General features: G+C 39.9%; 1 protein-coding gene across 1 annotated transcript in view; it reads left to right on the top strand.

The window, feature by feature from the left end:
- Positions 1 to 15021, top strand: part of LOC128640452 (glycine N-acyltransferase-like) — a 170735-nt gene that overhangs the window by 38433 nt on the left and 117281 nt on the right. The window contains exon 4 of the mRNA XM_053692931.1: positions 2144 to 2282. Within this exon, the coding sequence (XP_053548906.1) occupies positions 2144 to 2282 (139 nt within the window). The remainder of the gene's footprint in view (positions 1 to 2143; positions 2283 to 15021) is intronic.

The following is a 15021-nucleotide window of genomic DNA, read 5'->3' as shown; positions in this document are numbered from 1 at the left end:
TAGGTGTAATTAGTTTAAATATCTTGTAATTTGTTTTTTATTTTATGTAATTTAGTGTTTTTTTGTACTTTAGATAAATGTATATAATTTAGGTAATTTTTTAATTGTAGTGTAGTGTTAGGTGTTAGTGTAACTTAGGTTAGGTTTTATTTTACAGGTAAATGTGTATTTATTTTAGCTAGGTAGTTATTAAATAGTTAATAACTATTTAATAACTATTCTACCTAGTTAAAATAAATACAAACTTGCCTGTAAAATAAAAATAAACCCTAAGCTAGATACAATGTATCTATTAGTTATATTGTTGCTAGTTTAGGGTTTATTTTATAGGTAAGTATTTAGTTTTAAATAGGAATAATTTAGGTAATGATAGGAATTTCATTTAGATTTATTTAAATTATATTTAAGTTAGGGGGTGTTAGGGTTAGGGTCAGACTTAGGTTTAGGGGTTAATAAATTTAATATAGTGGCAGCGACATTGGGGACGGCAGATTAGGGGTTAATAAGTATAATGTAGGTGGCAGCGGTGTAGGGGGGCAGATTAGGGGTTAATAACATAATGTAGGTGGCGGCGGTGTATGGGGCGGCAGATTAGGGGTTAATAACATAATGTAGGTGGCGGCGGGCTCCGGGAGCGGTGGTTTAGGGTTTAATCACTTTATTTAGTTGCGGCAGGGTCCGTGAGCAACAGGATAGGGGTAAAACAGTGTAGTATAGTGGTGGTGTTTAGTGACAGTATGCCAATAAAGCTGGGAAAAAGCCGAAGAGCAGCAAGATCGATGACTGTCATTTAACAACAGTCCGCTGCTCATCGCCCAGTACTTGGTGCGCTGCTTTTTGACAGCTTTTTTGTTAACTTTGTAGAGTGTATTCAGGTTCGCGGCAGCAATGTTAGGCGATCTTAGGCGAGCGTATTGGTGCCATCGAATGCAAGTAAGTCGACGGCTTGATAAGTAGATGCCGAAGACTGCAGTCCACAAACAATCATCATCAAATGTATCGGAACTGGAGCAGTTCTAGATAGAAGAGTGGGCAAATATTGCACAGTCTAGATGTGCAAAGTTAGTAGAGACATCCCAATAGACTAAAGGCTGTAATTAAAGCAAAAGGTGATTAAACAAAATACTGACACAAGGGGGTGATCCCTTTTCCAACTCAGTGTTTCTGTTTTTGGATTGTCTTTATTTTTGCCTGACATGTTGGTGTTATATCTTTCTGTCTTTATTTCAGGCTGCAAAGCAACAACATGTGATTATTTTCAAGAGGAGGGGGGGGGGGGGTGATACTTTTCAATGCCTACTCTATGTTGCCATATCTCCACTCTTCCCTTCTTATTAAGGGTTTGGAAATAAAATAAATAAAAATATGCTGGTTAAGAATTAATTTAAATGGAATTAGACTTAGCAAAGCAGAGAAGGAAAAGGATATAGGTGTAATTATAGATAACAAGCTAAACATCGGTGCATAATGCAGAGCAGTGGCTTATAATGCCAATAAGATACTAACATGTATTAAAATAGGCATTGATGTAAGGTCAGCTAAATTGTGCCTTTTCACTGTAAAACAAAGGTGCTTGAGAGGAGATATGATTATATATTCAAGGCCTTTATACAGAGTTTGAGGGATATGATTGTTTTCTAATTATTAGTTCAATTGGCAGTTTTCTTATGGTAAATTAGGTAGGAGCTGTATAGGTTGAAGTTGATGGACTTTTGTCTTCTTTCAACCTCATTTACTATGTTACCTTTGAGCTCACTGATCCTAAAAACTGAAACAAAACTCAGCCACCCCAGAATGAACTTGGCCAGTACAATATATTGTTGATTGACTCTACATTTGGAACTTATATATTGTTTTACTTAGTGAAGCACATTCATGGCTTTTCAAGTCCACATAAGACAACATGCATGTGGAGGGGACCCCTACAAAACAAAAAGAATGGATTAAGATTTATATGCACTGCATCATGCACCCTTTGAATTCAGATTGTTTGTAATGCTAATGTTAATACAGTAAATCTTCTGTATGTGCACCTTTTTTCTAACCTCTATCACATTAATTTCTAATTCATACTTGGCATTCATAAGATAACATTTTGATGATCCTGAAGTGGTACAGTTAACCTTTTATAATCTACTAACAGGGTGCCAGTCGGACCTGGGAGAAGTGCTTCATGAAGCAAGTGCCAAGCATAAGAACAGCATAACGACCACCAACTACCTGTTGTATACGAAAGAGAGCATCCAAAGCCATGAGGAAACTGACCAGCTTTCCAAGCTGAGGTACAGTACATACTACATAAATGGTTGCCAGTATACACCTTTTCATTGGTTTAGGATCTCCCTCTGCGCTTTCACTAGTAAATGTTTACATCCAAACTTTCAGCCTGTTACTACTAGATGAATAATTCCTGTTTAGCAATGTGAAGTCTAATTACAATTGTCCTTGTGTGAAATCTGATACAGAAGCAACAACCAATTTCAGAAGTTTGATTACTCGTTTAGCCAATATTTTCTCTTTTTGTATGTGTGTTCTACAAAGAAAAACATTGGGGCAGATAAGAGTGGTTCGCTAACAGTTACCCGTGAGCGATATCAGGTTTTTGGAGGCTGCTTGCGTGCATCGGATGTAGTGTTCGTAACGTGCGAAACAGAAAGTGTCACATAATACTTCAAAAATACTTTTAAAAGTACAGTTTCACCCATAATAACATTATCTAATAAAAAATATTTTAAAAAAATGATTACACAAAAAAGTTATAAGGCCTCAAAGATATGAGGTTTCAGGTGTAAGAAAAAAGAAGTTCATCTCTGGCACCTTCTAACTTCAAAAGAAGTTCATCTCAGGCACCTTCTAACTAAATCTCTATCGGCTAGATTTGGAATTTTGTCGGTAACGACCAGAAAAACTAACGCCGGCTTTTTTCTGGCCGCACCATAAAAATAACTCTGGTATCAAGAGTCCACATAAAGGCTGCGTTAGGCTCCAAAAAAGGAGCGTAGAGCATTTTTAACGCAGCTTCAACTCTCGATACCAGAGTTGCTTACGGATGCGGCCAGCCTCAAAAACGTGCTCGTGCACGATTCCCCCATAGGAAACAATGGGGCTGTTTGAGCTGAAAAAAAACCTAACACCTGCAAAAAAGCCGCGTTCAGCTCCTAACGCAGCCCCATTGTTTGCTATGCGGTAACCCTTCCTACGTCTGCACTTAACACTCTAACATGTACCCCGAGTCTAAACACCCCTAACCTTACACTTATTAACCCCTAATCTGCCGCCCCCGCTATCGCTGACCCCTGCATATTATTATTAACCCCTAATCTTCCGCTCCGTAAACCGCCGCTACTTACATTATCCCTATGTACCCCTAATCTGGTTCCCTAACATCACCGACCCCTATATTATATTTATTAACCCCTAATCTGCCCCCCTCAACGTCGCCTCCACCTGCCTACACTTATTAACCCCTAATCCGCCTCACTAACCCTATATTAAATAGTATTAACCCCTAATCTGCCCTCCCTAACATCGCCAACACCTAACTTCAATTATTAACCCCTAATCTGCCGACCAGAGCTCACCGCTTTTCTAATAAATGTATTAACCCCTAAAGCTAAGTCTAACCCTAACACTAACACCCCCCTAAGTTAAATATAATTTTAATCTAACGAAATTAATTAACTCTTATTAAATAAATTATTCCTATTTAAAGCTAAATACTTACCTGTAAAATAAATCCTAATATAGCTACAATATAAATTATATTTATATTATAGCTATTTTAGGATTAATATTTATTTTACAGGTAACTTTGTATTTATTTTAACCAGGTACAATAGCTATTAAATAGTTAAGAACTATTTAATAGCTAAAATAGTTAAAATAATTACAAATTTACCTGTAAAAGAAATCCTAACCTAAGTTACAATTAAAACTAACACTATACTATCAATAAATTAATTAAATAAACTACCTACAATTACCTACAATTAACCTAACACTACACTATCAATAAATTAATTAAATACAATTCCTACAAATAAATACAATTAAATAAACTTGCTAAAGTACAAAAAATAAAAAAGAACTAAGTTACAAAAAATAAAAAAATATCTACAAACATAAGAAAAATATTACAACAATTTTAAACTAATTACACCTACTCTAAGCCCCCTAATAAAACAACAAAGCCCCCCAAAATAAAAAATGTCCTACCCTATTCTAAATTACTAAAGTTAAAAGCTCTTTTACCTTACCAGCCCTGAACAGGGCCCTTTGCGGGGCATGCCCCAAGAAGTTCAGCTATTTTGCCTGTAAAAAAAAAACATACAATACCCCCCCCAAACATTACAACCCACCACCCACATACCCCTAATCTAACCCAAACCCCCCTTAAATAAACCTAACACTAAGCCCCTGAAGATCATCCTACCTTGTCTTCACCTCACCAGGTATCACCGATCCGTCCTGGCTCCAAAATCTTCATCCAACCCAAGCGGGGGTTGGCGATCCATCATCCGGTGCCTGAAGAGGTCCAGAAGAGGCTCCAAAGTCTTCATCCTATCCGGGAAGAAGAGGCGATCCGGACTGGCAACCATCTTGATCCAAGCGGCATCTTCTATCTTCATCCGATGACGACCGGCTCCATCCTGAAGACCTCCACCGCGGACCCATCTTCTTCCGGCGACGTCCAACTGCAGAATGACGGTTCCTTTAAGGGACGTCATCCAAGATGGCGTCCCTCTAATTCCGATTGGCTGATAGGATTCTATCAGCCAATCGGAATTAAGCTAGGAATATTCTGATTGGCTGAGGGAATCAGCCAATCAGAATCAAGTTCAATCCGATTGGCTGATCCAATCAGCCAATCAGATTGAGCTCGCATTCTATTGGCTGTTCCGATCAGCCAATAGAATGCAAGCTCAATCTGATTGGCTGATTGGATCAGCCAATCGGATTGAACTTGATTAGGGGTTAATAATTGAAGTTAGGTGTCGGCGATGTTAGGGAGGGCAGATTAGGGGTTAATACTATTTATTATAGGGTTAGTGAGGCGGATTAGGGGTTAATAACTTTATTATAGTAGCACTCAGGTCCGGTCGGCAGATTAGGGGTTAATAAGTGTAGGCAGGTGGAGGCGACGTTGAGGGGGGCAGATTAGGGGTTAATAAATATAATATAGGGGTCGGCGGTGTTATGGGCAGCAGATTAGGGGTACATAAGGATAACGTAGGTGGCGGCGCTTTGCGGTCGGCAGATTAGGGGTTAATAAGTGTAGGCAGGTGGAGGCGACGTTGTTGGGGGCAGGTTAGGGGTTAATAAATATAATACAGGGGTCGGCGGTGTTAGGGGCAGCAGATTAGGGGTACATAAGTATAATGTAGGTGGCGGTCGGCAGATTAGGGGTTAAAAAATTTTTCCGAGTGTCGGCGATGTGTGGGGACCTCAGTTTAGGGGTACATAGGTAGTTTATGGGTGTTAGTGTACTTTAGAGCACAGTAGTTAAGAGCTTTATAAACCGGCGTTAGCCCAGAAAGCTCTTAACTACTGACTTTTTTCCTGCGGCTGGAGTTTTGTCGTTAGATGTCTAACGCTCACTTCAGACACGACTCTAAATACCGGAGTTATAAAAATCCCATTGAAAAGATAGGATACGCAATTGACGTAGGGGGATCTGCGGTATGGAAAAGTCGCAGCTGGAAAGTGAGCGTTAGACCCTATTTTGAGTGACTCCAAATACCGGCGGTAGCCTAAAAACAGCGTTAGGAGCCTCTAACGCTGGTTTTCACGGCTAACGCCAAACTCTAAATCTAGGCCTATATGAATATATTAATAGGTTAATACACAAACCCAATTAGTATATATAACAATGAAAATACATAGAAATAACAACATGCAAACCTGACCGGTCAGGGGATAGTGTTCATGCATGAACAGAAAAAGTCCACATGCTAGGTGGTTAGATGATATGACAAATTAGCAGCAGTTAAAATAACCTACTGTAGTCTTATATCTTAACATAGCAAGCATTTACATCTCAATATACATGCTTAAATATAATTGGGGTATTTCTGTGGGGAACCTTAATCAGACTACTACACCCTGCTGCGTACGGCACCTTAATATGTAAGGCTTAATGTCGGGCAGGTATAAGTGTGGGATCTAAGTAGTTTCTGATAGTGTGCCCCAAAGTACATGTAGAAATATGGTACAGATTAGGCATAGGCATAACAGTGTACATACATGTATATGTTTAAGATATATTAATGGGGAACAGTTATCAAACTACTACACCCTGCTGCGTGCGGCACCTTAAAGTGTAAGGCTTATTGCTGGGCAGGTATTGTAATGGGATCTAAGTAGTTTCCGATAATGTGCCCCAGAATATGTACATTTGTCTTACAGTTAGCAAGCAAAAGCATAGGCAATGTCAGAGATAGAGTAACTCACCAAGAGTGATAAGCAGGTAATTGCATTAATACTGTAGGTCGTTATATACGATGTTAAAGTCCCTTGCAGTTAGTCATACATGCATGGAGTATGTAAGCCGTGAAGTGAAAAAGAGCATGATGCAAAGTGCAGGATTGCAAGTCAATGATGCGTGATGTTAATATACCTCAAGCGTTAGTTAAAGATAGCAATCTCCTTTCATTATTAGGGACCTCAAATTTGACCCTCTCAGCAAGGTAGCAATGTCCAGATCGATAATGTATATGCCTATCAATCAGGCAGTAGATGTAACAATATACGACCTGTCTCCTGTATTATCTTCAGGCTGGTACTTAGTAAGTAGTCCTTAATGACTTCCAAGGGACACCGTTTTAAAATCCCTCAAGTGCGTATGCTTGCAGCGTATCTGTTCAGTGGCATTTACACAGACCACATGTTCCGGTTCGGCTTGTCCAATGCCGACGCGCGTTTCACCCGCTGGGTGTGTCGGGCTTCGTCAGGGCGTAATGACGTAGGGAGCATTTCATCTCTCTTTTAAACTTGCTGGGTTTCACGCCCCTATTGGAAAGTTCCAAAGTCTAGTAATACCTCAATGAGAAAGATGGTTAAAAAAGGAACAAACTCCCTAAGGCATACCTGAGCCGATACATTATAATAATGAAGACAATTAAAATCTGGCTTATATGCTTAAATAAGGAGATAAATATATACCGATGGGAATTAAACAGGGTTTTAGTCATATGTATACATTTTAGTAAACACTATCCCCTGACCGGTCAGGTTTGCATGTTGTTATTTCTATGTATTTTCATTGTTATATATACTAATTGGGTTTGTGTATTAACCTATTAATATATTCATATAGAGATTTAGTTAGAAGGTGCCTGAGATGAACTTCTTTTGAAGTTAGAAGGTGCCGGAGATGAACTTCTCTTGTAGCTACTAAAGCTTTAAATTTTGGATACACCATGAATATATTTTCTTGAGCTAAATAAAATCTTTTTAAAAAAGAGTGCTGAATTCCCTGTCTTTTATCCTGGTATACAATTTTTCCAGGAGTTATTCTTTCTTTCTGAATTCATGTAATTTATTTCAAGGGTCTGCACCATATATTTGATATATTCATGACCAAACCAGTATATACTTAGTAACTGGCTGGCTGTTCTTTACTAGCTCACATAGCATCTGCGTCCCCCTCCGCAATTCTTTCTTTATATATATATATATATATATATATATATATATATATATATATATATATATATATATATATATATATATATATATTATATATATATATATATATATATATGTATGTGTGTGTGTGTGTGTGTGTGTATATATATATATATATATATATATTTGCCTAGGTCTAGCAATAGACAAGGAGGTGGTGTTGGTATTTTACTTTCCTCTCGTTTACTTTTCAACAAATACAGCCCTTCTCTTTCCTCACATTTTCTTCATTTGAAGCACACATGATTAGTTTATTCTCTCCCCTCTCTATACTATGTGTTGCAGTCATGTAACGCCCCCCTGGTTCCTCAAATTAATGTTTTGAACACTTTGCTGACTGGCTTCCTTATTACCTTTCCTCAGACACCCCTGCCCTCATTCTTGGCAACTTCAACATCCCTCTTGACAATTCCACTGCCTCCTCTGCAAAACAACTTCTGCAATTCACTTCCTCTTTCGGCCTGTCACAATGGACTGACTCTCTCACTCACAAAGATGGTTACTCCCTCAATATGATTTTCAGCTCTCTATGCACTATCTCAAATTTCACAAACTCCCCTTTTCCTCTTTCTGACCATCATCTCCTCACTTGCAACATCACATCCCTCCCTACAACTCCCCCTCCCTCTACCTCTCCCACCAAATTTCACAGAAGCACTAAGTCATTAGATCAGAAACAGCACACTAGCTCTCTCAAACCTCTCCTCTCTTTCATCACCTCCTTTTCCTGCCCTGACCAATCTATCTGCCACTATAACTCCACCCTTACAATGGTCATTGACAATCTGGCCCCACCTACCATAGCTAAAAAAAACACACTCTCATCCTCAGCCCTGACATACTCCTCTGACACTGTATCTATGCAGATGTTCCCATACTGCTGAGCGACATTGGAGAAAATCTCGGAGTTCAGCTGACTTTCTTCACTTCAATTTCATCTTGAACTCCTACTATTCTGCCCTTAATCTTAATAAGCAACATTACTTCTCTACTCTCATCTCTACTCTTTCCTCTAACCCAAAAAATCTGTTTTCCACATTCAATACCACCTCCTAATACAACTTCTCTCTCAGCTTAAGATTTTGCCAGCCACTTCAATAACAAAATTGACTCCATCAGAAATGAAATCCGCTCTCAACATACTACCAATCTCCCACCCCCTCAAAAGCTCACATTCATCCAGATCCCAAATAGCCATACATTTAGCTCTTTTGCCCCTGTTACCGAGGAAGAACTTTCTGCCCTTATACTGTTCTCCTACCTCACTACGTATCCCCTCGACCCCATCCCCTCACAGCAACTCCCCTCCCTCTCTTCTACTCTTACCCCTATACTCACACACATTTTCAACCTCTCCATCAGCACTGGTATATTTCCCTCATCTCTAAAACATGCACGGGTCACACCTATCTTCAAAAAATCTTCTCTCGATCCAACCTCCCCATCCAACTACCGCCCTATTTCCCTACTCCCTCTTGCCTCAAAGCTCCTTGAAAAGCTAGTATATGCATGTCTATCCCATTTCCTTACACTAAACTTTCTTCTTGACACCATCACTCCACAGAGACAGCAATTGCCAAGGTTACCAATGACCTACTTACAGCAAAATCCAAAGGCCAATTATCTCTGCTTATCCTCATTGATCTGTCTGCAGCCTTTGACACTGTCGACCACCCTCTTTTGCTCCAAACCCTCCAATCCATCGGCATCTGCGACACAGCTCTCTCATGGTTCTCTTCCTATTTATCTAACCATACCTTTAGTGTAGCCTTCTCTGGAGCATCCTCTGCCCTGTTACCACTATCTGTTTGGGTACCTCAAGGCTCTGTCCTCTTCTCTTTTCAATCTACACATCATCATTAGGTTCCTTAATAAAGTCCCATGGGTTTCAATACCATTTGTATGCCAATGACACCCAAATCTACCTCCCTGCACCAGATCTACCTCCTTCCTTACTAACCCGTGTCACTGTCTTTCTCATATCTCATCTTGGATGTCCTCTCACTACCTTAAGCTAAATCTCTCCAAAACTGAACTCCTTATTTTTCCCCTTCTTCCAAAATCTCCACCCCCTCAATTTTCTATAACTGTTGATAATTCCATCATTACCCCTACCCGCATGCCCAATGTCTTGGGGTCGCACTTGACTCAGACCTTTCTTTCACTCCTCACATTCAGTCCTTGGCTAAAGCCTGCTGCTTCCACCTTAAAAACATCTCTAAAATTAGACATTTCCTTACACAAGACACAACTAAAATTTTAATCCACTCTCTCATCCTTTCCCGCCTCGACTATTGCAACTCTGTTCTCCCTGGTCTACCTAGCTGGCGCTTAGCTCTTTTACATTCCATAATGAATGCCTCTGCCAGGTTCATCTTCCTTACACGTCACTCTTCATCTGCTGCACCTCTCTGCCAATCCCTTCACTGGCTTCCTCTTGCCTCCAAGATTAAACACAAAATCCTTCACTGCACTGTTCCCCCCTACATTTCAGATCTTGTCTCCAGATACTCCCCCTCCCGTCCCCTTTTCTCTGCTCATAATCTCTTACTATCCTCCTCTCTTGTTACTTCCTCACATTCCCGTTTACAAGACTTCTCCGGATTGACTTCTATCTTGTGGAACTCCCTGCCTCGCTCCACAAGACTCTCCCCTAGTTTTAACAGCTTTAAGTACTCCCTAAAGACTCTACTACTCAGGGATGCACACAACCTACACTAACCTTTCCTAACGCCATTGCTTTCCCCTTGAACCCCTTAGAATGTAAGCCTATGAGCCCAGCTGTTTGTAGATCGCCTTTATAAGAGCCGACTACAACAGTGCAACTCTTGGCAGGGCCCTCTTTCCATTTGATCCCTATAAATGTTATCTTGTATACCGCCTATGTTTATAGCGCTGAAGAGTTGGAGCTCTACAAATACCTGACGATGATAATAATAATAATAAATATGTGTGTGTTTATATGTATGTATTGATGTATTTATATGTGTGTATATATGTATTTACAGACATTTTTACACATATAAACACATATACATATATAGACATAGATATAAGTTCATTGGCGCCTTTGCAGTCAAGTAGATTAAAACATGAGAAAAACACATTTATGCAATATTCATATTTAATAAAGTGTTATACTGTGTATTTGCTGTAAATATTTCACATTCCAATGTTCTGCACATAGCCGAAAATGCTAATTATTTGAAATAGATATTCCTATATATACAGTATATATATATATATATATATATATATATATATATATATATATATATATATATATATATATATATATATAATTCAAAAAGAAAATAAATTTAGGGCATATAATAATCCCCTAAAAAAGAAAGGGAAAGAAAAAGCAGCACACATAAAAGGTTATATATAACAGTTTTAATTAACTAGCAAACATATCAAAATTGGTATTCGCCCACTTATGCCTTGCAGCACTGCATAAAGCAAAAGCATTGTAGACAAACAAATATATACATATACACAGGGGGAACCAAAAATAGTTATCTATGACACAGGCCTGTATCGCTCTGATACCGTATATAAACATACAACCATATCTAAGACTAACTTGTTGCCAAGACCAGCTTCAATTATGTATATACAAACACATAAAAGCATAGCGTGTGAAATACATGGATAATTGAGCAATGAGAAAATAGAACCACAGTGAATGAACACTACAATTCCCACAGCGTGTGATATGATGTTGTAGACAGTCTCGTTCCCAAATAGTGACGACAGATCAAACTGCACACTAGGTCGTGATTTGCAAAAGTTGGAAACTTGCATCTATCAATTGGGGTTATATTCTTATTCAAAGACAGTCATATTGCCTTAGTAAGGTAAACGCAAACCAGACAGCACACTAAGGGGCATATGTATCAAGCTCCGAATGGAGCTTGATGCCCCGTGTTTCTGGCGAGCCTGCAGGTTCGCCAGAAATAGCAGTTATGAAGCAGCGATCACAAAGACCACTGCTCCATAACCTGTCCGCCTGCTCTGAGCAGGTGGACAGACATTGCCGGAAATCAACCCGATTGAGTACGATCGGGTTGATTGACACCCCCCTGCTGGTGGCCCATTGGCCGTGAGTCTGCACGGGGCGGCGTTGCACCAGCAGCTCTTGTGAGCTGCTGGTGCAATGCTGAATACGGCGAGCGTATTGCTCGCCGTATTCAGCAAAGTCTGGCGGACCTGATCCGCACTGTCGGATCAGGTCCGCCAGACTTTAATAAATATGCCCCAATATCTTGAGCATACTGTTTAAAAGTATTATTGCACTTATCTTTGAAGCGGGTTTCAGCGTTCATGTAGTGTTCATGTAGTGTTTAAACTTCCACTGTGCATAACCTCAGTATGACAAATCGAGTGGGGGAGTGGCCCAACTACCACATCTTTCCTGATTGGCTATAGACATCCAACTCCGTTCCTAATTAGCCAGCAAACATTCATACTGAAGTAACAAAGATATCCACGCTAGATACAGTGTATCCGATCTTACCACAGATGTAACATGTAAAATAGATTATACATCCAAGCACTCACAGTGTGTAACGAGTCTTACCATAGATGTACCTTTTCTCTTAGACATGTCTCATGATGCTCACTCTGCTGGAGATCACCACCAGAACTTGCAACTTGAAAAGTATAGCTTCACACAGCAGTGTCTTACTGGAAACACAGGCATAATGGCAAGCCGTCAAAGATAAAAAGCTGGACAATCATGTAACAATAGTTCCCATTTAGAAAAACCTGGGTCTAAAGACACAAAGGTGTCAAACATACCTTGGAGTAGGTCGACAATCTCCCAGGTTTTTCTAAATGGGAACTATTGTTACATGATGAACCAGCTTTTTATCTTTGACGGCTTGCCATTATGCCTGTGTTTCCAGTAAGACACTGCTGTGTGGAGCTATACTTTTCAAGTTGCAAGACTGTCTCTATATTCGATCTGGTGGTGATCTGCAGCAGAGTGAGCAGTATGAGACATGTCAAAGAGAAAAGGTACATCTATGGTAAGACTCGTTACACACTGTGAGTGCTTGGATGTATAATCTATTTTACATGGTACATCTGTGGTAAGATCGGATACACTGTATCTAGCGTGGATATCTTTGTTACTTCAGCATGAATGTTTGCTGGCTAATTAGGAACGGACTTGGATGTCTATATCCAATCAGAAAAGATGTGGTTGTTGGGCCACTCCCCCACTCGATTTGTCATACTGAGGTGATGCACAGTGGAAGTTTAAACACTACATGAACACTACATGAACGCTGAAACCTGCTTCAAAGATAAGTGAAATAATACTTTTAAACAGTATGCTGAAGATTTAGTGTGCTGTCTGGTTTGCGGTTACCTTACTAAGGCAATATGACTGTCTCGCAATAAGAATATAACCCCAATTGATAGATGCAAGTTTCCAACTTTTGCAAATCACGACCTACAGGCCCATTTATCAAGCTCCGTACGGAGCTTGAAGGGCCGTGTTTCTGGCGAGTCTTCAGACTCGCCAGAAACACAACTTATGAAGCAGCGGTCTAAAGACCGCTGCTCCATAACCCTGTCCGCCTGCTCTGAACAGGCGCACAGGAATCGCCGGACATCAACCCGATCGAATACGATCGGGTTGATTGACAGCTCCCTGCTGGCGGCCGATTGGCCGCGAGTCAGCAGGGGGCGGCGTTGCACCAGCAGCTCTTGTGAGCTGCTGGTGCAATGTTAAATGCGGAGAGCGTATTGCTCTCCGCATTTAGCGAGGTCTTGCGGACCTGATCCGCAGTGTCGGATCAGGTCCGCAAGCCCTTTGATAAATGGGCCTGTAAGTGTGCAGTTTGATCTGTGGTCACTATTTGGGATCGAGACTGTCTACAGCATCATATCACACGCTGTGGGAGTTGTAGTGTTTATTCACTGCGGTTCTATTTTCTCTTTGCTCAATTATCCATGTATTTCACACGCTATGCTTTATTTGTGTTTGTATATACATAATTTAAGCTGGTTTTGACAACAAGTTAGTCTTAGAAATGGTTGTATGTTTATATACGGTATCAGAGCGATACAGGCCTGTGTCATAGATAACTGTTTTTGGTTCCCCCTGTGTATATGTATATATTTGTTTGTCTACAAGGCTTTTGCTTTATGCAGTGCTGCAAGGCATAAGTGGGCGAATACCAATTTTGATATGTTTGCTAGTTAATTAAAACTATTATATATAACCTCTTATGTGTGCTGCTTTTTCTTTCCCTTTCTTTTTAGGGGATTATTATATGCCCTAAATTTCTTTTCTTTTTGAATAATATATATCTTACTATTTGAGGGAAGCACCGAGGGGAAACAATAAGAAGCGGTATATACTACTCTCTCTATCTAAAATTAGACACTTCCTTACGCAAGACACAATTAAGATTTTAATCCACTCTCTCATTCTTTCCCGCCTCGATTACTGCAACTCTGTCCTCTCTGGTCTCCCCACCTGCCGCCTAGCTCTTTTACAATCCATAATGAATGCCTCTGCCAGATTTATCTTCCTTACACGTCGCTCTTCATCTGCTGCACCTCTCTGCCAATCCCTTCACTGGCTTCCTCTTGCCTCTAGGATCAAACACAAAATTCTCATTCTGACATACAAAGCCCTCAACTGCATTGCTCCCCCCTATATCTCAGACCTTGTCTCCAGATACTCTCCCTCCCGTCCCCTTCGCTCTGCTCACGACCTCCTACTCTCCTCCTCTCTTGTCAACTCATCACACTCCCGTTTACAGGACTTCTCCAGACTGGCTCCCATCTTGTGGAACGCTCTGCCTTGCTCCACAGGACTCTCTTCTAGTTTTAAAAGCTTCAATGGCTCCCTAAAGACTCTACTGTTCAGGGATGCATACAACCTACGCTAACCTTTCTTTATACCAGTTCCTCTCCTCCATTGCTATCCCCTGAACCCCCTTAGCATGTAAGCCTAAGAGTCCAGCTGTTTGTAGATCACCTTCTTAAGAGCTGACTACAACAGTGCAACACTTGGCAGGGCCCTCTACCCATTTGATCCCTATAATTGTTTTGTTTATAGCGCTGCAGAATCTGTTGGCGCTCTACAAATAACCAATAATAATAAAAATAATAATAATAATACAAATAATAATATGTATGTATATATATATATATATACATATATATATATATATATATATATAATCCTACATGTAATCATATACATATATAGGTATAAATATATAGGTATAGATATATTTTGCCAAAATACCATCTGATTTATGTAGAAATATGTATTTTATGTATTTATGAATAAATAGAACATATTCTGCT

The sequence above is a fragment of the Bombina bombina genome, chromosome 9 (genome assembly GCF_027579735.1).
Source record: "Bombina bombina isolate aBomBom1 chromosome 9, aBomBom1.pri, whole genome shotgun sequence".
Lineage (NCBI taxonomy): Eukaryota > Metazoa > Chordata > Amphibia > Anura > Bombinatoridae > Bombina > Bombina bombina.
The sequence above is the reverse complement of the archived record's forward strand: the minus strand, read 5'-3'. Positions and strand labels throughout refer to the sequence as shown.